Source organism: Emys orbicularis, chromosome 7 (assembly GCF_028017835.1).
Source record: "Emys orbicularis isolate rEmyOrb1 chromosome 7, rEmyOrb1.hap1, whole genome shotgun sequence".
NCBI classification, from domain to species: Eukaryota; Metazoa; Chordata; order Testudines; family Emydidae; genus Emys; species Emys orbicularis.
This window is the reverse complement of record NC_088689.1, coordinates 103,662,560-103,687,318: the sequence shown is the minus strand read 5'-3', so window position 1 is coordinate 103,687,318 and position 24,759 is coordinate 103,662,560. Positions and strand designations below refer to the sequence as shown.

The 24,759-nt window shown below is 38.9% G+C and overlaps 1 protein-coding gene across 2 annotated transcripts in view; it reads right to left on the bottom strand.

The window, feature by feature from the left end:
- Positions 1-1,017: 1,017 nt before the first annotated feature.
- The window catches only part of CACNA1D (calcium voltage-gated channel subunit alpha1 D), a 412,523-nt gene continuing 388,781 nt past the window's right edge, over positions 1,018-24,759 (bottom strand). Inside the window, exons 40-47 of one of the 2 annotated variants that reach the window (XM_065407208.1) lie at positions 19,235-19,351; positions 17,712-18,079; positions 17,252-17,278; positions 16,128-16,277; positions 13,405-13,568; positions 5,925-6,046; positions 2,780-3,100; positions 1,018-1,311 (exon numbers count right to left, since the gene is read on the bottom strand). In XM_065407208.1, coding sequence (XP_065263280.1) covers positions 1,018-1,311; positions 2,780-3,100; positions 5,925-6,046; positions 13,405-13,568; positions 16,128-16,277; positions 17,252-17,278; positions 17,712-18,079; positions 19,235-19,351 — 1,563 coding nt within the window. The remainder of the gene's footprint in view (positions 1,312-2,779; positions 3,101-5,924; positions 6,047-13,404; positions 13,569-16,127; positions 16,278-17,251; positions 17,279-17,711; positions 18,080-19,234; positions 19,352-24,759) is intronic. The other variant, XM_065407209.1, reaches the window with a different exon arrangement.

The window sequence follows — 24,759 nt, the reverse complement described above, 5'->3', positions numbered from 1 at the left end:
ACCTGACACTTTACCCAAAAAGAGATTTACATTGAGTGGTGGCTCTAGTTAAATATTTATCCTATAGCTCTATATATTCCAAGTAAAAATACTTATATCTAGAATTCTGCGGAGAATTACAATAATTAGGTTTCATAAATATTGCTGCAGTTCAATTACGGTACAATAATTACAAAATATAGAACATCTCTTTACAAATACAAATTATTGTATATTACAATTCATTTACAGTAATTTCTACTATATAATTTTTAACAAACTATCTTAACTAATTCTACTTTAACCTGGTTGCAAGTGCATTAGTAAGAATGCAATTATTCCAGTACATTTTGCCCTTAACATGATAGTCATAAAACAGACTATCTGAATGATATTTTCCTATGTAAACTAATGTTACATATGACAGAAATGTTTTTAGGTTCTTTTTTCCAATGATTTCTGGTAGGTAGAGTTTGACATATTTTAGAAGAGCGTTAAGAAAAATAAATCAGGAGGCAAGTTTGAAAACAATATTAGAATGGATATGCTGAATGCAGTGAACATTTGATATGCTATTGAATGCTGAGGTAATGACACTTTTGATTGCCATCACCTGTCTCACATAGTGGTCTTCACCACATATTTTTGTGCTGGACCTACACACATTTTTCATTTAGAAACCCCTGCTTCACTATGAATGACAGCAGCACAAGTTTGAAAGACAGGCAAGATATTACACCTCAGAACTCTTCTCTAGTCCTCTGGAAATGGGATCTTCAGAATCGGCTTGGTTTTACATAACTCTATTCCTACTGAGGAAATAAAGATTCTGTGATAAAGGACTTGACGTACTACAGCTTTGATCACATTTCAACAACCTGGAGACACTTACTGATAAATAAATTATGGCTTCCTTAAGGTGTGACATCACTTGTACAAAGCTTGATTAGTTATTAATTCCAACTAGTGCCTATCATCTTTGAACTATGAGGCACTTTTTCTGTTATTAAAAATTATTTATTTGTTTCTTGCTAAATACTATAAGGTTGTAATGCATATCATTTCATCAGCTAAGTCTTCTTCATATCTACCAGTGTCTGGTTCTTCATCACTATAACCAGGACCAAAGTCTTGAAGTTCATAATCTTGCCTGCTTAAAATGGGGAACATATCCCCATTGGGCCCATTGCTAATATTTCCATTGAGAAGGTTACTTGCTGCGCTTTCCATCTCATCAATAGTCATGTCACAAGCATCAGCAATCTCATGTTTAGTAGCTGAAACAAATTTAGGGTCCTTTGCATACCGCCCTAGGCCTTCAGATATAAGTACCTGCAAAAGAAATAGGATAAATGTGGATTCAATGTTTAGAATGAAGAGCAGGTTATAAATAAATACACAGCAAGCTTCACTTTTCTCCTGGATAGCTTAGGTGCAAAGCCCAAGAGATTCTATGAGCTGAAGTCACTAGGGCAACCAGAACAAAATCTTACATGTAATTAACTTGTGTTTGCAATCAGGGCCGGCTCCAGGCACCAGCTTGCCAAGCAGGTGCTTGGGGCGGCCACTCCAGAGAGGGGCGGCACGTCCAGCTATTCGGCGGCAATTCGGCGAGGGACCATCCGCTGAATTGCCGCCGCAGATCGCGATCACAGCCTTTTTTTTTTTTTGCGCCACTTGGGGCGGCAAAAACCATGGAGCCGGCCCTGTTTGCAATAGTCAAATGGCCCCAAAGAGGGTTTTATCAACATAGTAAGGATGTCACTGACAATGCATGACATTCAGTTCTTTTATAGGAGGTTTAAAATGAATCAAGCCCTTGATAAACATCATACACTAGAAACTGGTTTACTATAATAAAATTTAAGGAAGAATTGTGCTTGAAGCCACACTAGGCAACAAGCAAGTGTATAATAAAACTTCAGCTAAGATGTTTTCTGTAGATGACAATTAAGTTACATCTGGTTCACAGCTGTGGAAGGAAACTGATGTTGGAGATGAGGAGACTGAAAATTATATTCCTGAGCATGACACATGCTACTTAGCTAGACTGATAAGGATATTCAATACAATTTTACAGTTGGGAGAGTAATAATAATGATAATTCTCAGCAACCTCCTCCATAGTATTGTTTGTTTTTAAAGCTTTGTAAATAAACAAAAAAATGCTTACTAATTCATAATATTCCCGAGAGTACATGCAACGAAACTACTGTGCCATTTCTTGGAAGTGCAATGGGCATTCCCCATCAGCTCACCCCTTCCATATCTTTGCACAATCCTTGTGTTCAGCTTAACAAGTTAATGCAAGGACTCTGATGACTTTGGACCTTGCATGAAAGCACCAGGAAGACAGGTGTCTTGTGCCATTCCTTTTCGCTAAGCCATTATGGAAGGGCAGCGCAGTGTCTAGTTCTTAGTATTTAGCCAACAGTGAAATCTTGTTTTAAATCATATTCTTGACGTGCTCCCAATTTTCAATCCCCTCTTTGTTTTATACTTTAATACATTAGTTCCTGGGACCAAGTTGTCAACATGTCCTCTCTCTGACACTCATGCTATGACCAAGGCCTCAGGTGGGATTCAGTGGAGCTTTGATTTACAGTAGCTGAGGATCTGGTCCATACCTTCTTTTCCCCTACCTTACCTAAAGTCTATTTGGGAATTTGAAATACAATATTTCTAGTGAAATATGTGGATTAAGTACAATCCAATGTGTGGTCTTGTGCCAGGTGTATAGTGAAATTAACACAAAACTGAACAGACACACTTGGCTACTTCAGGGATTATTCAGTACTTACCGCTTCTACCAAACTGTCTGCACTTCTCTGTTTGTCACTATGTTTATGCCTAAAGTCATTAGGTACAGTTAGATTGGCTGGTGTGAATGTTCGGTAGGAAATATCAGGGTCATCTGTATACCAGGAGCTCCTATTCAAAGAAGGTAGGCTGCCATTCATCTGCTCTGTAGATTCAGCCCTGTCAACTTGGATTAGAGGTGTATAATATGGAGTACGGTCCCGGTTGGGTGGGGTAGCTGGTGGGGTGGCCCAGGAACGTGTTGAACGACTTGGTGAATGTTTGTGAGCTTTACTGGAATCCAGACCTGCAACTGCCATGACCTGGTAAAGGGAAGTAAAGATAGTACAAGAGTTAGCGTACCTCAAACAATCCCGTAGTCAGGCTTATTCCGCATTTCAAATCCAGTCTAATTATTTAGACAGCTATGAGAAGTGACATTTTATATGTTTGATACTTGACAATATAAAAGACGGGGAGGAACTGAAATAAATTAATTGGCAACATAGGCAAGTATCTATTTAGTGGATCTTTTATTGACCAAACCCTGTTTGATACACTGTGACTGAATATTTGCTTAATAAAATATATTCAGTAGGGCTGTCAAGCGATTAAAAATATTAATTGCAATTAATCGCACTGTTAAACATGAAGAGAATACCGTTTATTTAAATATTTTTGGATGTTTTCTACATTTTCAAATAGATTGATTTCAATTACAACACAGAATACAAAGTGTACAGTGCTCACTTTATATTTATTTTTGATTACAAGTATTTGCATTGTAAAAAAACAAAAGAAAAAGTATTTTTCAATTCACCTAATACAAGTACTATAGTGCAATCGCGTTATTATGAAAGTTGAACTTACAAATGAAGAATTATGTACAAAAAAACCGACATTCAAAAATAAAACAATGTAAAATTTTAGAGGCTGCAAGTCCACTTAGTCCTACTTCTTGTTCAGCCAATCGCTCAGATGAACAAGTTTGTTTACGTTTGCAGGAGATAATGCTGCCCGCTTCTTGTTTACAACGTCACCTGAAAGTGAGAACAGGTGTTCGCATGGCACTGTTGTAGCCGGCATTGCAAGATATTTACGTGCCAGATGCACTAAAGATTCATATGTCCCTTCATGCTTCAACTACCATTCCAGAGGACAAGCGTCCATGCTGATGACGGGTTCTGCTTGATAACAATCCAAAGTAGAGCGGACCAATGCATGTTCATTTTCATCATCTGAGTCAGATACCACCAGCAGAAGGTTGTTTTTCCTTTTTGGTGGTTCAGGTTCTGTAGTTTCTGCATTAGAGTGTTGCTTTTTTAAGACTTCTGTTTAGCATATCTGGCACATAAATACCTTATAATGCCAGCTACAAAAGTGCCAGGCAAATGCCTGTTCTCACTTTCTGGTGACATTGTAAAGAAGAAGAGGGCAGCATTATCTCCTGTAAATATAAACAAACTTGTTTGTCTGTTAGTGATTGGCTGAAAAAGAAGTAGGACTGAATGGACTTGGAGGCGCTGAAGTTTTAAATTGTTTTGTTTTTGAGTGCAGTTATATAACAAAAAAAAAAATCTACATTTGTAAGTTGCATTTTCACAACAGATTGCACTACAGTACTTGTATGAGGTGAATTAAAAAATACTATTTCTTTTGTTTATCATTTTTACAGTGCAAATATTTATAACAAAACTATACACTTTGATTTCAGTTACAACATATAATACAATATATATGAAAATGTAGAAAAACATCCAAAATATTTTATACATTTCAATTACTATTCTATTTTTTAACAGTGCGATTAAAACTGTGATTAATCACGATTAATTTTTTTATAATCTCAATTTTTTTGCATTAATCGTGTGAGTTAACTGCGATTAATCGACGGCCCTAATATTCAGCAAGTAAGGCAAACAGACTATAGTCCCTGATCTTTGCCCCTCCCTTCCTGCAGGAACAGGTGAGGAAGAAGCTGGTTTTAAGCTTTAAATTATCTTTAAGCTCCTTGTATTTTCTGGCTGCCTGGGGCCTGCCCAGATGGCATGATATAGTTCAGTCTAAGAGCTGCTCTGGCTCCAGCAAACCCTCTGGGCCATCCACCATACAATCAGAGCAGTGTAAAGGGGACTAACACTGCTCAAAGTTTGTCCCACGATACAACAGCAAACTATTTCATTCTATTTGAACGTTAATCTAGAAATCATAGAACATAGTGAAGTTCAACACGTCACAGAATATAGTATGTAGTTTAAACTAAATGGCATATGAGAAAGTAAACACCAATGAAAGCAGTAAGTGATAGTTGATTCATGCAGATGGAATACGGTATAAGGAGGGAGCTGTGGTGAGGGTTATTAGTATATATCGTATATATTGCCAGTGTTTTAAAATGTTTTCATTATTCCAAACACAGATTCCACCATCGTCATACATTACAGCGACCACCTATTACTCTATATTCAAGGGTATAGACATCAGTACAGTTTAGTCATTTTTAACTACTCTTGATCCCTTATTTGATAGGCCTGAAGGGACTCAGCTTATATATTTAAAAAAATGAAACAGCTGTCAAGATCTCAGACTGCATGAAAAAAAGACCAGTCGAACTTCTCTGAAAGAAAAGATGAAAAGTAAACCTGTGCATGGCAAAGTGCAGTGCTTGCAAAATAGATGGTAGTGTTGCTGCAGAGGAAGGCTTTGAAAGGGCATCAGCTGTAGGATAACCATATACCTGTAGCAGTTCCAATATACTCTTGTGTTAAAAAGCCTGAGGAACAGCAGTGCTATTAATAGAGTGGCTAAAAGACCAAGTACTTGATGATATTCCTTAATCTGTGGGCATTTAGAATGGTTGGGAACATCATATTTTTATGGCATCCCCAATAATATTTCTGTTGGTTGGTGTCAGATCATCTACAATATCTGAAGTTGTCATTTCTGAAGCTACAGCTTTAGGAGGCCTTGTTTCTGGCAACTACAGCAAAGACAGTGAGGTACACAACTGGTTGGAAGTAAGTCAAGGTACACAGGCAAAGCACAGAGCTGGCCAATGGGCTTTCAAACAATCATGAAGCCAGGAGGTACAAGATCTACGCTAAATTGGTCTAATTCAACATCAGTTAATAAAGATTTTTTAATTACCTGTTGTTGCATTAAATGCAGTGGTAAAGCAGTGCGGTGGTGGAAAGTAGGAGAGAGAGGTATCTCATCTTGACTGCTTTGTCTGCGGAGGCATTCAAAGTTGAAGGAAGAGCGGCGATTTGCTACAATGTAACAATGTTTCATTAGTAAAATGATGATGATCATTCTCAATGTCAAGTATTTCCAAATTCCAGTATGGGTCAAGTGTGACCCTGCAGATTATTAGCAGGTATTGCTCCTGATGGGGCAGATTTAAATAGGCTCTGTTGACTTACTGAAGCAGGAAGTTCAATACCCAAACTGGATATACAGGAGGTGGAAGTTGCATTTGTTAATAGAGCTAAAATTCAGGAAGGGTTCAAAGTGTGCACTTTAGAACAGACTGGGAAAGGCGCTTGAGTTTAGCTGTATATTGTAAGCTTCTTGTGTATAGTTAAAATAATTATTTCTTTCTTCACTGAAGCTTTAAGTTCCTCATTGTAGCCCCGTGGGCTAGCTTGCCTTTATTATATTCAGTGTTTTGCATTACATTCAGCAGTAATGCAAGGAACCTACAGGCCTGTATCCTGTAACACATTAGCTTCATCAAGTTAGCATAAGACTTAAGGCCTATGACCTTTGAACAGATAGGATTTCCATTGGCTGTTTATCTGTTCAAAATTTAAGTATTGGGAAGCTGAAAATAGAGTGTTTAAAGGGAAGTTCTGGCCACAGATACATGATCCAACCACATGAGTGTCATGGCAATGAACTGACGTATATAACAGGTACATGAGTTACATCCACAGATACCTAACCACAGAAGGGCCATGGTAATGAATTAATGTATATAACAATAAGTTCAGATCACTGATATATTAACCTCTAGAAAAAAGATACATTAGTAAGGTGAGGAAATACAAATACGGAAATCCCCTACTGAATATGCATCAAACATAGTGGCATTAGCACAACATATTATAAAAGTGACATCCCAGCCTAGGGGTGATGGGAAGAAGGAGATGTAGTCCCTGGGAGGTGCCAGAATGATAGCCACTGGTGATGAGGAAGGTGAAGGTTGTTCTACAAGGGATGGTGTGAGAATATGAGTTTGCAGATGTATATTCTGTAGTATCTCTATCTACCTTACTGATCTCGGGTGTTTGAGACTGTGCTAAATGTATTAATAAACTATTTGTAAATATAGAGGAGTTTCTATAGTGTGAGTGTTGCACCTGTGCACATTGGGGTTCCAAACTGTATGATAATTTGAATAATACTGGGCCTGATCTTGGGACAGGAACCTGTCGACCCTCCAAGTGGCAACTGGGGATTCTTAAGTAATCTCTCTCTCTCTCTCTCTCTAAATATATAATCTATAGATCAGGCTACATCATGCTGAAGAACCATGTTTCCAAAGGGAAACTACCAAATCCTTGGCTCTTTGCAGGTCAATGTAATGTGTAATTTTGTAAATGTTACACAAATCAAAGTAGTAGTTTTTTGTGCTAAACATGTTTTTAATATTGAGACAGGTAAGAAGTAGGGCTGTCAATTAATCACAGTTAACTCAAAAAATTAATTGAGATTAAAAAGATTAATCAATATAATACCAATTGAAATTTATTAAATATTTTTGGATGTTTTCTACATTTTAAAATATATTGATTTCAAGTACAACACAGAATACAAAGTGTACAGTGCTCACTTTATATTTTTATTACAAATATTTACACTGTAAAAAACAAAAGAAATAGTATTTTTCAATTCACCTCATACAAGTATTGTAGTGCAATACATGAAAGTGTAATTTACAAATCTAGAATTATGTACAAAAAAATAACTGCATTCAAAAATAAAACAATGTAAAACTTTAGAGCCTACAAGTCCACTCAACTCTACTTCAGCCAATGGCTCACACAAACAAGCACGGTTAAAATTTACAGGAGATAATGCCTTCTGCTTCTTGTTTACAATGTCACCTGAAAGTGAGAACAGGCATTCGCATGGCACTTTTGTAGCCGGCGTTGCAAGGTATTTACGTGTCAGATATGCTAAACATTCGTATGTCCCTTCATTCTTCGGCCACCATTCTAGAGGACATGCTTCCATGCTGATGATGCTCGTTAAAAAAATAATGCGTTAATTACATTTGTGACTGAACTCCTTGGGGGAGAATTGTATGACTCTGTTCTGTTTTACCTGCATTCTGCCATATATTTCATGTTATAGCAGTCTCGGATGATGACCCAGAACATGTTCGTTTTAAGAACACTTTCACTGCAGATATGAGAAAACGCAAAGAAGGTACCAATGTGAGATTTCTAAAAATAGCTACAGCATTCAACCCAAGGTTTAAGAATCTGAAGTGCCATCCAAAATCTGAGAGGGACGAGGTGTGGAGTATGCTTTCAGAAGACTTAAAAGAGCAACACTCAGATACGGAAACTACAGAATCTGAACCACCAAAACAGAAAATCAACCTTCTGCTGGTGGCATCTGATTCTGATGATGAAAATGAACATGCGTCGGTCAGTTCTGCTTTGGATCGTTATCGAGCAGAACCCATCATCAGCATGTACTTGTATTAGGTGAATTGAAAAATACTATTTCTTTTGGGTTTTTTTACAGTGTAAATACTTGTAATCAAAAATAAATATAAAGTGAGCACTGTACACTTTGTATTCTGTGTTGTAATTGAAATCAATATATTTGAAACTGTAGAAAACATCCAAAAATATTTAAATAAATGGTATTCTATTACTGTTTAACTGTGCGATTAATTGCGCAATTAACTAATTTTTTTAATCGCACAATTAATCGCGATTAATTTTTTTAATCGCTTGACAGCCCTAGTAAGAAGCCATTCCATGCTATTAGAAAAAACATATTTGAAGGCCAAAAAAGACAATTGTAATCATCTAGTCTGACCTCCTGTATAACACAGGCCACAGAACTTCCCAAATATTATTCCTAGAGCAGATCTTTTAGAAACATCCACTCTTGATTTTAAAATTTCCAGTGATGGAGAATCAGCTGTGACCCTTGATAAACTATTCCAATAGTTAATTACCCTAATTTGTTTATGATATAGACTCTTATTTCCAGTCTGAATTTGTCCAACTTCAACTTCCATAATCCTGGTAAATTCCATCATATGTGGATTTCATGGTGAAAAACCTGGGAGGTAGCAATCTGTCCATGGAAAGCCATGGCAAGGAACTTTAGACCAATACTTTAAAACCATTCTTTGCATCTCTTTGAAAAGTACAAAAATTTGAAGATAGTGGGTAAGAAATAAGCACTTAAATCCAGATCCTCAAATATATTGACTTCAAAGACAGTTGGGTGGTTAAATACCTTAGAGGATTTGGGCCTTACGGCCTGATCTTTGCTGTACAGCCCCAAATCTCAGAGCTCCCAGAACTCAATCTACTAACAAACTGCAATACTCAACCAAGGTACAGTGTGTTACATTAACTTGGATCATATTTGGATGCTAATAGAAATTCTCCAATGTAACATATCGGTTTTTGAATGTACACATGAATGTATCCTTCACATTAATTAAAATGAATTAGTTTGAACTTCCTTCTTTTAAACCCTGCTGGGGTATTAATGCACTGGTTTAAGTCAATTGACTTCACTGGGTTACCCCAGCATTACTTTGATGCAACTTAGAACAGAATAAGGCCCTAACTGTCTTTTCTGGTAAGAACATCAGATGGAACAGTCTTTTACTGGTAAATCTTCTTTAAGGACTTATCAGATTAATAGTGTCTGACTGGGAGGACTTTAGCCCACCAACATTTTAATGAGAAAAAGCTAAATGGGGCTGACAAGCTGTTACTACAGAGAAATCTCCCACTCCACCTCTCCTGAAGAGAAGAGACCATAGAGAACTTTTTAGCTCAAGGAAAAAGAACAGGAGTACTTGTGGCACCTTAGAGACTAACAAATTTATTAGAGCATAAGCTTTCGTGGGCTACAACCCACTCTCACTTATATGTACAGCCGGGTATATATATTCTACTCTCATCTGAACCATGTAGAGGCAACCCCCTTAACTGGGCCGAGGGGAAGAGCCTGAGGGCACGTCTTCACTACCCGCCGGATCGGCGGGTAGCAATCGATCTATTGGGGATCGACTTATCGCGTCTAGTGAAGACGCGATAAAATCGATCCCCGATGGCTCTGCCGTCGACTCCGGAAATCCACCGCGGCAAGAGGCGGAAGCAGAGTCGACGGCGGCGCAGCCATCCTCACAGCCAGGTAAGTCGACCTAAAATACGCAACTTCAGCTACGCTATTCACTTAGCTGAAGTTGCGTATCTTAGGTCGACCCCCCCCCCCCCTAGTGTAGACCTAGCCTGAGATTTTCCAGTATCTTTGTTATCAGAGGGACTGGTGAAAAGCTATATAGGAGCCTGCTTCCCTGAAGGACAGAGGAGGAGTCCCTTTCTAAGTTGGTGTTTTCTTGATGCCTTTAGCAGAAGGCTTGTAACTTTCTGGGAGCTTCACTTCTCACTCATTTGAAGGAAATCATGGGAATATTTGGAGAGCAACATTTATACTCTCCAGTGTGATGACTTATAGGGATTTTGTGCTTTATCTCACTACCACCACCACCACAGGTCCAAAAGGCAAAAGCTAATGAAGCTCAGAAGTGAGAGTCCTGCATAGATAGCATTATTAGAGAACTTATTGCAAAAACTGCTTATGTATTTGTTGCTTTTCATTATGGTTTTCTGCTTTTTCTTTAAAGAGCCGGTGACCCTACCCTGGGGAGGGTAATGGGGTCACTGCCACACTTCCCTCCCAAACAAAAACTGATTCTTGACACACTTCTGAATCTTATCAGATTTGGGGGCTTTATGCATTTTCACATTTTATGAATCAAAACTGCTCTCATTTGCAGGGCCGGATCCAGGCACCAGCCTAGCAAGCAGGGGCTTGGGGCGGCCAACGGAGAGGGGCGGTATGTCCGGCTCTTTGGTGGCGGGTCCCTCACTCCCTCTCGGAGCGAAGGACCAGCCGCCGAATTGCCGAAGACTGAAGCGGCGGCGGTAGAGTTGCCGCCGAAGTGCCGCAGATCACGATCGCGGCTTTTTTTTTTTTTTTTTGGCTGCTTGGGGCGACAAAAACCCTGGAGCCGGCCCTGCTTATTTGGCATTTCTTACATAATGAGTCCCAGGGCATTTTAATGACCCTTCCCCACTGAAGAAAATAAGCAATAGAAATCAAATATGTTTTATGTCTAGCATTAAAAACAGAGTTACTATTTGCTTCTCAAACCAAACAAGGAAAAAATGGTTCATACCCATGAAGTATCACAGTTCAAAGATCAAGATCCAAGTACTTTGCGTACCTCTAAGATGCACCAGAAGACTGGCATTGCTAATCTATCTATGCTGGACTTGTACATAAATCAGGACTACACTGGGATTTGGAGGATGAGAGGAGCAATGTTTGATGTAATACAAAAATTAGTTGGAAGCCAAAGTAAAGATTTGAGCAGTGGACAAAGTGACTGAGAAATAGGAGTACATGTCAGAAACGTGCTGGCAGAGTTCTGTGAAACTTGAAGTCTACAGAGTGTTTTATTGTCTGGTCTATGTAGCAATACACCACACTACTTCAACATAGAAACTAAAGTAGAAATGACCATTCTGCACGCATGAGAAAAAACAGACTAAATTCTAGTAATGTTTCTGAGATAATAAATGGAGCATCTGGTCTGAATTTCAAATAAGAGATCTTGATGACCCAGATATTTTAATAGGATTTGAAAAAATCCCATTGAAAGGGCAATACTACCCCCCAAAAGTACCGGCGGAAAAAACTCCATTAATCCACTTTAGCTGTATTCAATTTGAAATTATATAAGAATATAAGAACGGCCATAGTGGGTCAGACCAAAGATCCATCTAGCCCAGTATCCTGTCTTCCGACAGTGGCCAATGCCAGGTGCCCCAGAGGGAATGAACAGAACAGGTGATCCATCCCCTGTCACCCATTCCCAGCTTCTAACAAACAGAGGCTAGGAACACCATCCCTGTCCATCCTGGCTAATAGCCATTGATGGACCTATCCTCCGTGAATTTATCTATTTCTTTTTGGAACCCTGTTATAGTCTTGGCCTTCACAACATCCTCTGGCAAAGAGTTCCACAGGTTGACTGTGCGTTGTGTGAAGAAATACTTCCTTTTGTTTGTTTTAAACCTGCTGCCTATTCATTTCATTGGTGACCCCGAGTTTGTGTGTTATGAGGAGTAAATAATACTTCCTTATTTACTTTCTCCACACCAGTCATGATTTTATAAACCTCAATCATATCCCCCCTTAGTTGTCTCTTTTCCAAGTTGAAAAGTCCTAGTCTTATTAATCTCTCCTCATATGGCAGCGGTTCCATACCCCTAACCCCTAGGTTGGGATGATGCCTGGTAAGATTATTAGAATACAATCAAGTTCTTTTATTGTTTTTAATATGCTCTCTCTGTAGACTTGCAGAGGAAGTACTGCATGGTAACATATCTCTAGCAATCACTCTGTTATCCATCTCTGAAGAGAAAGCAAGCAAGTCTGTTTAGGCAGACTGCCTTTGCTGAGAAATACATAGTGAAGGCAGGGAACTGTTCAGCATGGAGATATCCCACTGAGAAGGGAGGGAGATGTGTCTCCACCCAAGAAAGGCAAGGACTAGGGAGGTGGAGGCCTGAGCGTGGGTGCCCTTACCCACTGAGCGGAGATACAGGTGCAGATGCCCTGAACTGAGAAAACACCTTTTCCAAATTAAAAACAAATGGAAAAGCTGGTGTTGCTTTCATCTGAAAAAAAAAAAAAACCCAAAACCAAATAAAAGCTATAATACTATTAGCAGGTGGTGTATCTGGTTTGAAAGAGTCATGGAAAGTGCCAGCGGGTGAGTCACTGGAATGACAATAGTTCTGTTTGATTTATACCAACATAATAAACCTGTGAACATGAATAAACCTTTGTTTCCCTTAGGGGCGCAAAGAAAAACACTTCCTGATCCAAGCTCAATGTAGGGCAAACCTGTGCTGCATCCTATCTGACCATTTTCCACTAACCTCATAAAGTAAACGGATACCAGGGTCTTTGTTCATTTGCAATGTTTTCTATATTAGCTATAGTTTTATAAGCAGAGAAAATGCAGGATGGTCACATCATGTTTAAGAAACAACGAAAGGATGAGGGACGCAAGGGAGAATGAGAGAGACACATGCAGTTATATGCTGGGATCTTTAGATTCTGTGGGCTGCACCTCAAGATAGACATTTGCATCTGTTGTCTGCAAAGTTGGTAAATATATGTACTAATTGGGGATTTACTCTCAAAAATCACAAGGAGTGATGGTGAGGGTGATGTCAAGGTCCACAGGAATATTCTCTTTTTTCATCCAAGCTTCTATGTAAAACTGAACACTGTATTCACTGATAAAAATTTGAGGCACTTAAACAGACTTTCTTACTGTACTCACATGTAGGTGTTGGAGGTAGCAACCGTCTCCTAGGAGACCTTTTTGAATCATAACAGATCTGTGAATCATCTTCCTCAAAAAACCCATGTGGGTGATGGTAACCTTTTGGCCGCTCAAAATCTAAGTCATTGCAGTGATATCTGTTGTGATAGTCATACGTATGCCTGAATTAAAGAAACATATTGTTAATAAGGGAAGTTTCAATGAACTGATCATTAATCTTTTCATTTACCAGCCCAAAGGACTCCAGGCATTGTTCTTACACGGATTCTTGCCGCAGCATGAGAACTAAACAAAACATCCGGAAAAACATGACATTTACATATTTGTTTCTGATTGTGCACTGCTTATGAGAAAATGGGCATACGCTGGTCTGTTTAGAATAAGTCACACATTAACTTTCATAGTTTATTGGCTTTATTAAGTAATATTATGCTTGGTAAAAAAACACGTAGATGTAATCCTTGATGTCAATGTTACTATTAATCACAGAAGATTACAACTCAAGGCCTCAATACTATCCTGTGGTTAAAAATAGCAAAACTCTTTCCTCACCCCCCCACCCCCCTGCCCACACCTTTCCTTATGATTTCAGGGTAATCTGCAGGGCTCAGCGCAAAGAGTTCAGACTGTTGCTGCTTGAGTATTACAAAGGCCTCCTCTCTGAAGGAAGCAACAGAGGGTCCTGTGGCACCTTTGAGACTAACAGAAGTATTGGAGCGTAAGCTTTCGTGGGTGAATGCCCACTTCATCAGTCTTTCGTCTGATGAAGTGGGCATTCACCCACGAAAGCTTACGCTCCAATACTTCTGTTAGTCTCAAAGGTGCCACAGGACCCTCTGTTGCTTTTTACAGATTCAGACTAACACGGCTACCCCTCTGTCTCTGAAGGAAAAATCTCAAAAGAGGCTTATTTGACTCTGATTAATATTATATCCAAAATGAGTGGATGGGTAAATGAAATGAAAGTGGAGGGGGTGCTTGGTTGCTAATTTGGATGGAGCAATTCAATTTGGGGCCAGCTGCCAATCTGAGTTGTCTGGAGTGCAGATAGGGCATGGAGAAAAAAGAAGGTGGAGACTCCAACTGAACTAGGAGTAGAGAAGATTGTTATGTTTGGCACATGTGAATATGCACATGTACATCTAGGACAAGCAGGCAATGGAGTCATCTAGTGATGTTGTACTGGACCTGCCCTTGCAAATTAAAACCAACACATGGAGGCTGAGGAGACTTTTGTGAGGCTGTGGAATTGGTTGAGTCACTGGAAGCTTTCTAGATAGCAACTTAGGAGAGATGATAGTAGCCTTTTGTAAGGAAGATGGAAACAATCTACCTTTAGTCCTGCAAGTACAAATCTGTGTATAATTCATGACGAGACAGGGGTTTCTAACAGGATGTATGAAACATTTGACATGTTTGAAAAAAGGTTACAAGCAGTTTGTAAAACAGAGAACATTGACTGTTGCCAAAAAAGTAGGAGACCTGTTCCATGAAATGTTAGCACAGTAAAATGACAGACCATGAAAAGACAGATTGTTCTAAATGTAAGGAAAGTCAGGAGAGGGCATACTAGTTACCTAATGACTGCCCCTCGCCCAGTTCAGGGAACTGTATGAATCCAAGCTGAAGGGAGAAAGCTTGGATCTACATGGAATACATACACAGTTTTTGATTAAATCTGGGCAAGTAACAGCAATAAAAGAAGTTAAACTGTTGAATGTGAAAGTCACAGGAATGGTCGACACTGGGTCAAAAAGAAAGTTGTTAGAACAGGCCTTCTAAGGATGCTGCAGCACAGAAATATTAAAACTGTAAGAAATGAGTTTCAAATGGAAATTTTGGCTGGGGGAAAATCCAAACAAGTCCAAAAATGGGGAGAAATTGGGGAGGAAAACTGGACCCCAGGAATTAGAGTAGGGGGCAGGGAGAAAAGGGAAAGGGTGTGGACTCAGATGAATGTAAATTGGAATTTCACTCAGGGTTATGAATGTGTAATAAATACAAATTCAGCAATTCTGCAAATTCAGTCCATGAAATTCTTGTGAAAGATGTGACTTGGGTGAAACAAATGTGTAATTCTAAATATTTATAATGCAGTGGTGCCCAAAGGCCAGGGCAGGTATCACAGTATCAACTGGTTGTTCCAGGTACATGGGAAAAGGTGATGCGATTAGAATTGTTAAAGGGAGGTTGTGCCTGTACTTTATTTGATCATGTTATACTATACAGGGTCCATCATATAGTTTATCTGTCTCATTATCATCCTTCCTTCTGCTGAGATTATGGAATCAAATGAACCATCATTAAAAGCTTCCCCAACTGAGACTGATCCGGCTGCCATTGAAGTTAACAGGAGTTATGTCATATACTTCATTGGGAGCAGGTGCAGGCCTTAAATCTTCATTTATCTCAAGCAGTATTCAATTTTTCCCCAGTAAATGTAGGGGCTTCTTTGATTTTGGACTGTAGAGTTTCTCACAGTCCAAATGAACTAAATTCCTTCGTCACTGCTCTGGAATTATGTATTAGGGATTTGCTGGGGTCTCATTTCATACCCCAACATGAGATGTGCTTGAGTATATTTTGCATTCTCATTCACTATTCTATTTCCCTAAGAAAGGAATAGTGATATTTTTAAGGTATAAAGTGTGTTTAATGTAACACTAGGTGTATGTACATAATTTATTGACATTTTTTGTAGTTAAGACTAATAATCTCACCTGCTTCCTGACAACATATAGTCTTCTTCATAATACTCTTCTCCGCTAAAATATTCCTGCTCTCCCATATAATGATCATCATTGCAGTAATCCCGAACTTCATGATCTTCACGGCAAATAGTTGGTAGATGCCCATCACCAGAGTCTGACCTACAATTGGTACACAGTGGTTTGGGATTTCACTATACTTTATCCGTAACGGTATTATTTAAACCTGCACTTTTAACATAGCTTTTTAAAAATAAAAATAAAGACAGGCATACAAGTTCTCTCGTAGCTGGACTGATGCTTTACAGTAACTTCCATTAGACTACAGATGGGTACATGGGTATTCTGTCTTTGCTTTTCTGTTTTAAAGTGTTAATAGAAGTATAGTAGATTTACTATGCTTCTGTAGTTACACTGAGTAATTAGAGAAGTCAAGCACATTTAAATCAGTCTTTCAAGCTGGAAGTCTACAGTATATGTTTGAAAAAGTTTCTCAAATACCTAAAATTTGACACTGAGCGAAAATATAAGAGCACTTGGTGAAGTCTTCCAAAGCAAAGTGTGAAAACAGCTATGCAAATTCTAAACATAAAAACTACTAGATTAGGAAATACTTTTCAGGAGCTGCCCTCTATCTGACCTCTAACATTCATGATGCAAGCAACTCTGACAAACACTAAATAGGTTCTTTTTCTTGCCCATAAATATCATTAGCGATCATTAAATAATTCTTACAATAATACCTTTAACATTGCATACTTTTTATCTCCTCCAGTCTAAGTGAAGTAGGATTAAACTTGACATTTTTTAAACAGGAACTACCCTTTGGGCATGCTCCTGTGCCCACTAAAGTCATTGCCATTGATTTTAATAATGCAGGATCAAGTTCTCTACTAATCTTGAACTTTATCAGTCCATGTCGGTCACTTACCATATAGACATGGGGCGAAATTAGTCCAATAAAATTATCACAAATTTGTTGTCATTTTATATCTTTTCATTCCATACTTTAGTTATTCTAAGTTTGTGTCCAGCTAACTGTGGCTACTTTATTATTGTTTTTCCATTGTAAGAGCATTGGGAGCTTTTATGTTGTCTCATGATGTAAACATATGTCTTAAACAATATGCACTTACCTAATGTAAGTTTCATAATAGCGTGTTCTATCCAGGAAAGCCATAAAAATGTGGAGACAAATTTTTTTAATCAGACAATTAAAATAATTTTCAGAAATTCACTATTAATGGTGACTATACTCGTTCTATACTGTGACTGTCCAATGGATTTGTTTAAAAAAAACAGTATTTTAACACTTTGAGACAATACACTCCTAGATTACATGGGCTATTGTGTTAAATATATTTTTCTATATGGGTAAGAAATTATATGTTAAATCATGTTTCATTTGTCAATACAATAGAAAAGAAAAATGAAAGCAACTACTACCTCTACCACCATCCTTATCACCTAATATATCAAGAGCTATTTGTTTTAAGTAGTACAGTATGAGTTTTGGAGTAGCACTACACCATTCTAAACAATTGCACATGCTGTAGGATGTTTATTTACTGAACACAAACATATCATAAAGTTTACCTCTTACTGTTTGATCTTCTATGCCTCTCATGATCAGCTCTGGAGTATGAATGGTATCCATTTTCGGACCTATGTTCATGATTTCCAATGTTTGGGTGCCTTCCATTAGCAACTTTGGACATATTGGCATTATTGAGATTGGCATTTGTTGAGTTTGGAACATGCTTTCCTATTGAGTTGTGATTATGATGGTTATGGAATACAGAATTTGAGGCCTGGTGGTACATATTTTTCTCAGTATCACTTGCAGATGGAATTGAAGGCCGTTGGACATGCAGGGGACGGTGTGTGGTATTGATTTGTTGAAACGAATCTCTCCTATCACTGCTAACATGATTTATATGGTTTCCAAACAGGGCACCATTCCTCTGTTTAAAAAAAAAAAAAAAAAAAAAAGGATGTTTGAAAATTTTTAAATGGGTTAATAATTAATAAATGCACTTCTTGAATGCATTTTTGCATGAATAAACACTTGTGCTAAAATTTGTGAACATTTTTGAATTTGCATATATTTAAACAAATACATGACAGCCTTCCAAATATTAATGAGAAATTAATAACATGACCCCACAAATAATAAACAGAACCTGGCATTCCTTTCTGAAGAAACTTTCACAAACCTGCTTTTTAACTATTTGACTAACTCTACCTTTGACCTTGTTTCTTGGATGTGGAACTCACCACTTTTATTGCTTTTAGTACCTCCTAGAGTAGACAGCTGTAGCATGCTCTCCATGGGTGCCCTGAAGACAACTCAGAAGGAGCATCTAATGTAGAAAGTAGATTCCCCCTTAATTACAAGTGTCTGCTACAGTAGTCAGTATTTTATACTTATTATCCCAAGTCTTCCAATTGGCTTTTATGTGCAATTCAAGGTGCTGATTTTAAACTATGCTGTCTTAGTCTGGAATCTGGCTACATAAGAATCCACCTCTTCCCAGGACCGCCCAGAGGATTCAGGGGGCCTGGGGCAAAGCAATTTTGGGGGCCCCTTCCATAAAAAAAGTTGCAATATTATAGAATACTATATTCTCGTGGGGGCCCCTGTGGGCCCGGGGCCTGGGGCAAATTGCCCCATTTGTCCCCCCCCCCCCCCCCGGGCGGCCCTGCCTCTTTCCCTATCTACCATTGTAACAGCTGAGATTAATTGAGGTACTTTCACTTCCAGTGCTTGATTTGAACTTCTGGGGTAAGGTGTATAAGTGCATGGCCTTTGATGCTGGAATTTGCTCCCCCATTGGCCTAAGAGAACATGATATTGTTGACTTTTTGGGCACAGCTTAAGACTCATGTATTTTCTCATAACTTTTCCTGAGTGGGGTGACTATAGGAAAAATAATTCAGCTAAATTCTGAAGGAGATGGAATGTGTCCTTTTGTTAACATTGTTTTTTGTTAATATATTTACATCATCTTTTAAAATATTCTGGTAGATGCAGTCCAAGTGCTCTGATGAGTTCCTTGTAGAAATATAAAAACACATAATGAAACGTTCTGCCATGTGGGTACTTTCTGAGTAATTACTTTATATATATCTTCCTCTTCCTCATGATTATTTTCTTCAGGTTCATCATCTTGCAAGTCACAGGATATAGCTCGACGAATTTCAGGGCCAATGTCATGAAGAGTTCTTAGTCCTGCCTAAATCAATGAAAATATCATAATACATTAGGAATATAGTTTATCATAATTAAATCACAAACAGGTAACTTGTTTTAAAAGGATAGTCCATTTGTCAGGGTAAAGTCTATAAACCTTGCTATAAATGTAATTACTAGGTGCTACTTTACAGAACTAAACCTATATAGCCTTTGTCCGCTGTCATTAGCACCATGCTTACACCAGCCTAACACCAACGAGTCCAATATATTTCCTTTTTATCCTGGTATGGGTCCCAACCCAAAGCCCATTGAAGTCAATGGAGAGACTCCTATTGACTACAGTGAGCATTCAATCAGTCCCTCAGTGCATTATTCATGGGCATAATATCCACTCTGCTGCAGAGCACCAATACATATGAAAAATCAACAAGCTCTTAATAAAAGGTATTTCAATAAGAAAAGCATTTCATTCCAAAGGACGACATGCCCCAAAAGTTGTTTGCAGCCTTGCCTTCCCTTCAGGAAGCACAAGGAGATAACAGTAACAGGATTAGAGAAGATCTGAAAGAGACTGAGGAAGAGAGAGGAAGGTCAGATGCAAATGCCGATGAAGTTAAACCAGTATGGTGTCCGGGTCTTGCAGTGGCAAACTCCTTTCATAAAAAGTGTTAAAAACCAAAGAAGAAGTGGACCTACATGCCACACAATAAGCAGACATTGTACTCCATGCCAAGAAAGCAATGCCTTTGTACAGATAGGCCTTTTAACATGATTTTTAGGAGAGCTTTTTTCTATTTAATAAACGTACAGTAAAATTGTGCTAATCAAGGCTTTGCTGGTATGTGCAAGGAAAAATATCGTCTGGCCAACGAAAATAACCAGAATGCAGTCTGTGCAGGTAAAATGCGATTATTTATTGTCCAGAGGGCAATCCCAAGAACCTGACTTAAGAATTCTGATTGCTGGGATCTAAAGTTGAAAAGGAAACAGTGGCTACCTCATCTCAATTTCTTTCTAGATGCCACCAAACTGCAGAAAAAATGAATGATTTTCCTGCTTAGTCCATTACTTTACTAAATTCCATTTCAGGTTCCTCTCAATTGCTCTTTTGGAAGAATGCATGTGGCTAATTATGTTGGCTAAAAAAATTGAAGCAACTATATTTTCTTCCTGGACAACCACATTTTCTTAAAAGTTATTTCACAGTCTGGGTTAATGCACAATATAATACACACAAAACCATCGCGCTGTCTCACAACTTCTTGGAGTAGTTGAATAGCCAAGGTCTCTAATGAGGTCTTGTATCACTAAGACATAACAACTTTTTGAAAACACATCATATATCGAACAATACAGTGAAGTACCATAAATAATTAATGAACAATTTTCAAAATAGAAGAGTCAGCAATTCACTAATCTCTCCAGCCCATTAGTAGATATCATTGATGTTCTACTGTGTACAGTTTAATACAGCTGGAAAGAATAAGGATAAATGTACATGTCTTTCAAAAGTTGGAACAGCTGGGAGAAGACGTGTTTGACCTACAAGTGTCAAGGCAATGTAGACCAATATTGGTACATGAATCTGTTAGAATTTTATTATGTATCTCAGAGCTGCATTTTGATCACTGCTATTTATATCTCACTCTTCTTTTTGTTCTATGAAACATTCTCTTTTTGGTGTTGAATCGTTTTATTTAGTGGAACAATATTTTCCATAAAAATCAACATGGCAAGAACAGGATAGGTCAAAATTCACTCCACCATTTCACTTTCCTCTTGCTTCTATTCCCCACTCTACCTTGTATACCTTCTCAGTATATCTCACTACACTGCAGAAATGAGTTTAAAATGAATTTGAGCTAAGGGAACAGAACAGAACCCTACACTCAGGTAATAATAATCAATGCAGTCATATATTTAATGCTGTACAAATAGCAATACTGAAGGATGTAGCTTCTTTGTATTTTCCAGAGGCTCAATAGATAGAAGATAAACCATAATGTGGAGAGGTGGCCTCTGATACTACGGATGAACAGATGGTGAAAGGGACATAGAATGATTGGACTAAGATGCCAACTTAAAAATAAATTATAATAATAATAACAACTTCTACTTAAAAACCTATTTCACCTCAAAGAACCTTACAAACTATTAGCTAACTCCTGGTACCATGAGGATATGCTAAGTAAAAGAGAAAAACTATGGGTAAACATGTGGAGGTAAAATAATGTCTAAACTAAGAGAAGGACTAACCAGGTATTACAAAGGACAGAATCTTCCTTCCTCAAACCACAAGCTTTGACAGAGGCACCCACATGGCCAGACCATGACTTGTACTGTTGGTTTTAATATTTAGTATGAGTGAGAACAACAGATGCTTCCCCCTTTGGGGCCAATGGATCTCTGCTGTGTATGACTTCACTGTTCCCTTTCACATCCCTAACTTGACCATATTTCTGCCTCCTCCATAGTAAACTGTGTAAAGACACCATGGAGCTATGCATCACAGTGCCCAGTGAGGTGCAGAGTTTTCCCTACACCCACCAGCAATGGAAATGCAGTATTTCAGGCCTGGCAATTAAGGAACAGTATTTAAGTCCTCTGGGCCAAATTTTGGAAGGACCCTGCACATATATGGCTATCAAAAAGTACAGCAGTCAAGCAAAAATAATATCCATGCAAATAATAATGGTATTCTATAATCCCAGATACACCGCTACCTCGATATAACGTGACCCAATATAACACGAATTCGGATATAACGCGGTAAAGCAGTGCTCTGGGGGGGCGGGACTGCGCACTCCGGTGGATCAAAGCAAGTTCGATATAACGCGGTTTCACCTATAATGTGGTAAGATTTTTTGGCTCCCGAGGACAGCGTTATATCGAGGTAGAGGTGTACTTTCAATTACATTTTCCACTTCCTTCCTTAATCCTTGGTCAAGACCCAATAACCAGTATTTGCCATTTGACCTTCTCTTTCTCCAGCAATAATCATTTCCATATAAACACATCTAATATGATGCCCCAAATCACTCATTGGCAATGGGGGATCAAACCCGGGACAACTGGTGAGCTTCTTCTGCCTGAGTTAAAAGAACCAGGTCTATTAGTTCAAAGGCAGCAGCAGACATAAACATCTATGTAGACCAGCCACTTGAGAGGGATAGAAAGCCACAGTGTGTAAGCATGGGTTACACATGTGGGCTGGAGTCCAGTTACTCCCTGCAGTTTGCAAATTCCTCCATTTTGTTTTGTTTTCTCCGAAAGCCACCTCTACTACAACTTAGTTAATTCTGCCCAATTGCTCATCATCAAATCGACTATTCACATTTATTGTCCCACTTTATCCTGAGGGATCAAAAGGAATATTTTGGATAAAATAATCTCAGTAGTAATGGGAAAGTACTGGATACCACAGGCCAAATTATGCCATCAGATACCCATACTTGGCTCTCACTGAAAGTAATATGCAACATTCTGCCCTTAGTTAAACCAGTGTAACCACATTGAAGTTGCATTGCTGTAACAGAGCAGAAATTGCCACAATTGCCCACTGTAGTATAACCACTGCCTTCTGCCACAATAATGCAATTCATGCAGAACCAGAGCGTGAGCTAGACAATTTGATTCGTACCTTAAATAAATCAGAACAATCAACCTCAAAGATCTCTGAACCAAACGTAATTTGCTATGAACTTATAGGCAAGAAGTGATCTTCTGATACACATTTCCAAGTTGGGTTGTCCATTCCAACTCATTCTTGCCATAGAAGTGAGCTACCATCAATTTTATGTTTGGCATTCCAAAATATTCTCATTTTTCTGTGTTTCCTGTGTTTTTCTTACAAATATAATTTTAAAACAGCATAAAGGACAGTGAGTGAAATGTGAAACTGATATCAGGGAGGAAGTAGGACACCTCAGGAGCATCCCCTTGTAGCCTCATGGAGATGTCACTCTGCAGTCTTTCTGTGACAGGAAGTGTAGAGGGTCATAGTGGGGCATGCTGAAAGAGCCCAGGAGTGAGGACCATTTGCTATCCGCCGTCCATTATCTAACCTAGCAACGCCTGCTACATTTAGCCTCAAGATCATTCCCTCTGATAAAAGAAATAGGAGGCTGGGCATGGGGCTCTTCACAAACAGAATCTGGGCACATATTTGATGGCGCCTTTGGAGTATGTGTGTTCCCTGTCTGGGGGATGCTCACACAATTACTCCTGAGGGCATTCTGCGCCAAAAAATTAAAAATTCTGCACACAATATTTTAAAAAATTCTGCAAGTTTTATTTGTCAATAAATAAATGCAGAGGCTTCAGCATGGCAGTGGGGAGCACAGACCACTGGCTGCACAAAGGTGGGAGATCACCCTGCAGCCCCCTCACCCCTGGGACATGGACTTAGCAGTGAGGTTGCACCCAAACCTGACACAGCACAAGGTCTGGGCCTGCCCCATAACCACCGTGGGGCCCTGCCTCTCTGCGCCAGGCACACCAGGTGTGGAACAGGCAGGCTCAACCAGGCAGGATCCAAGTGTGTAGTAGCTCAGTGTGGAGGATCCAGGTGTGGGGTGAGAGGATTCTGTGTGGGACAATCTGGTTGCAGGCAGCTCAGTGGGGGGTCTAGGTGTGGGGGGATCTGGATGCACGAAGCTCATGGGGGGGGGGGAGAGTTCCAGGTGCAGGAGCAATGGGACTCTGCAGGGGCTTCCAGGTGAAGGTGGTTGGGGCTCAGCAGAGGGGTCTGGGTGCCGGGAGGGGTCCCACACCTTCCAACCCTTGCTATGTCTCCACCCCCCATGCCAGGTTACACCCCCTGAAGGTTCTCCGATGTCAGGGGAAATCCCCTTTAGGGAAGCTTTAAGCTCACTTTGTGGCACACCAATAGCAAAACTGGCCTTAATGTAAGGCAGGATCTGGTCCTCAGGTTTTCCAATTGACTATAAATTTTAATGTAAGTACTGTAGTATTTTACAAAACACACATTTTAAACCATAGTACCGTACAAGTTATTTCAAAAGAGTTGGGGCTGAGTATGCTCTCATTTATATCAGTTTGACATCCAAGTAATCTCATTCAATCTGTAAATCTTCCTGATTTAAACAACTCTAAGTAACATCAGCTACATGATTTTTCTATGTTAAAAATATTAGGGTATTGTATACAAAGTTCTTTGGCTATATTGGTCAACTTATCTTTAAAATACAGTGTAAATATTAACATTCGCTATATACAAAACTGTTATACCAGAGATCGCTGTAGCTTGAAAAAAAAAAAAAACATTCTATGGAATGTTCTAATATTTATGCTACAGTTACTGATGGCTTTTAGTAAGCTATACACTTCCAACACATATGTTTAATATTTTGGTTGTTGCATATACTGCAGGACAAAACAATTGTTAAAAAGTGATTATAAAACACGTGCAACAGAGTTTTAGACACT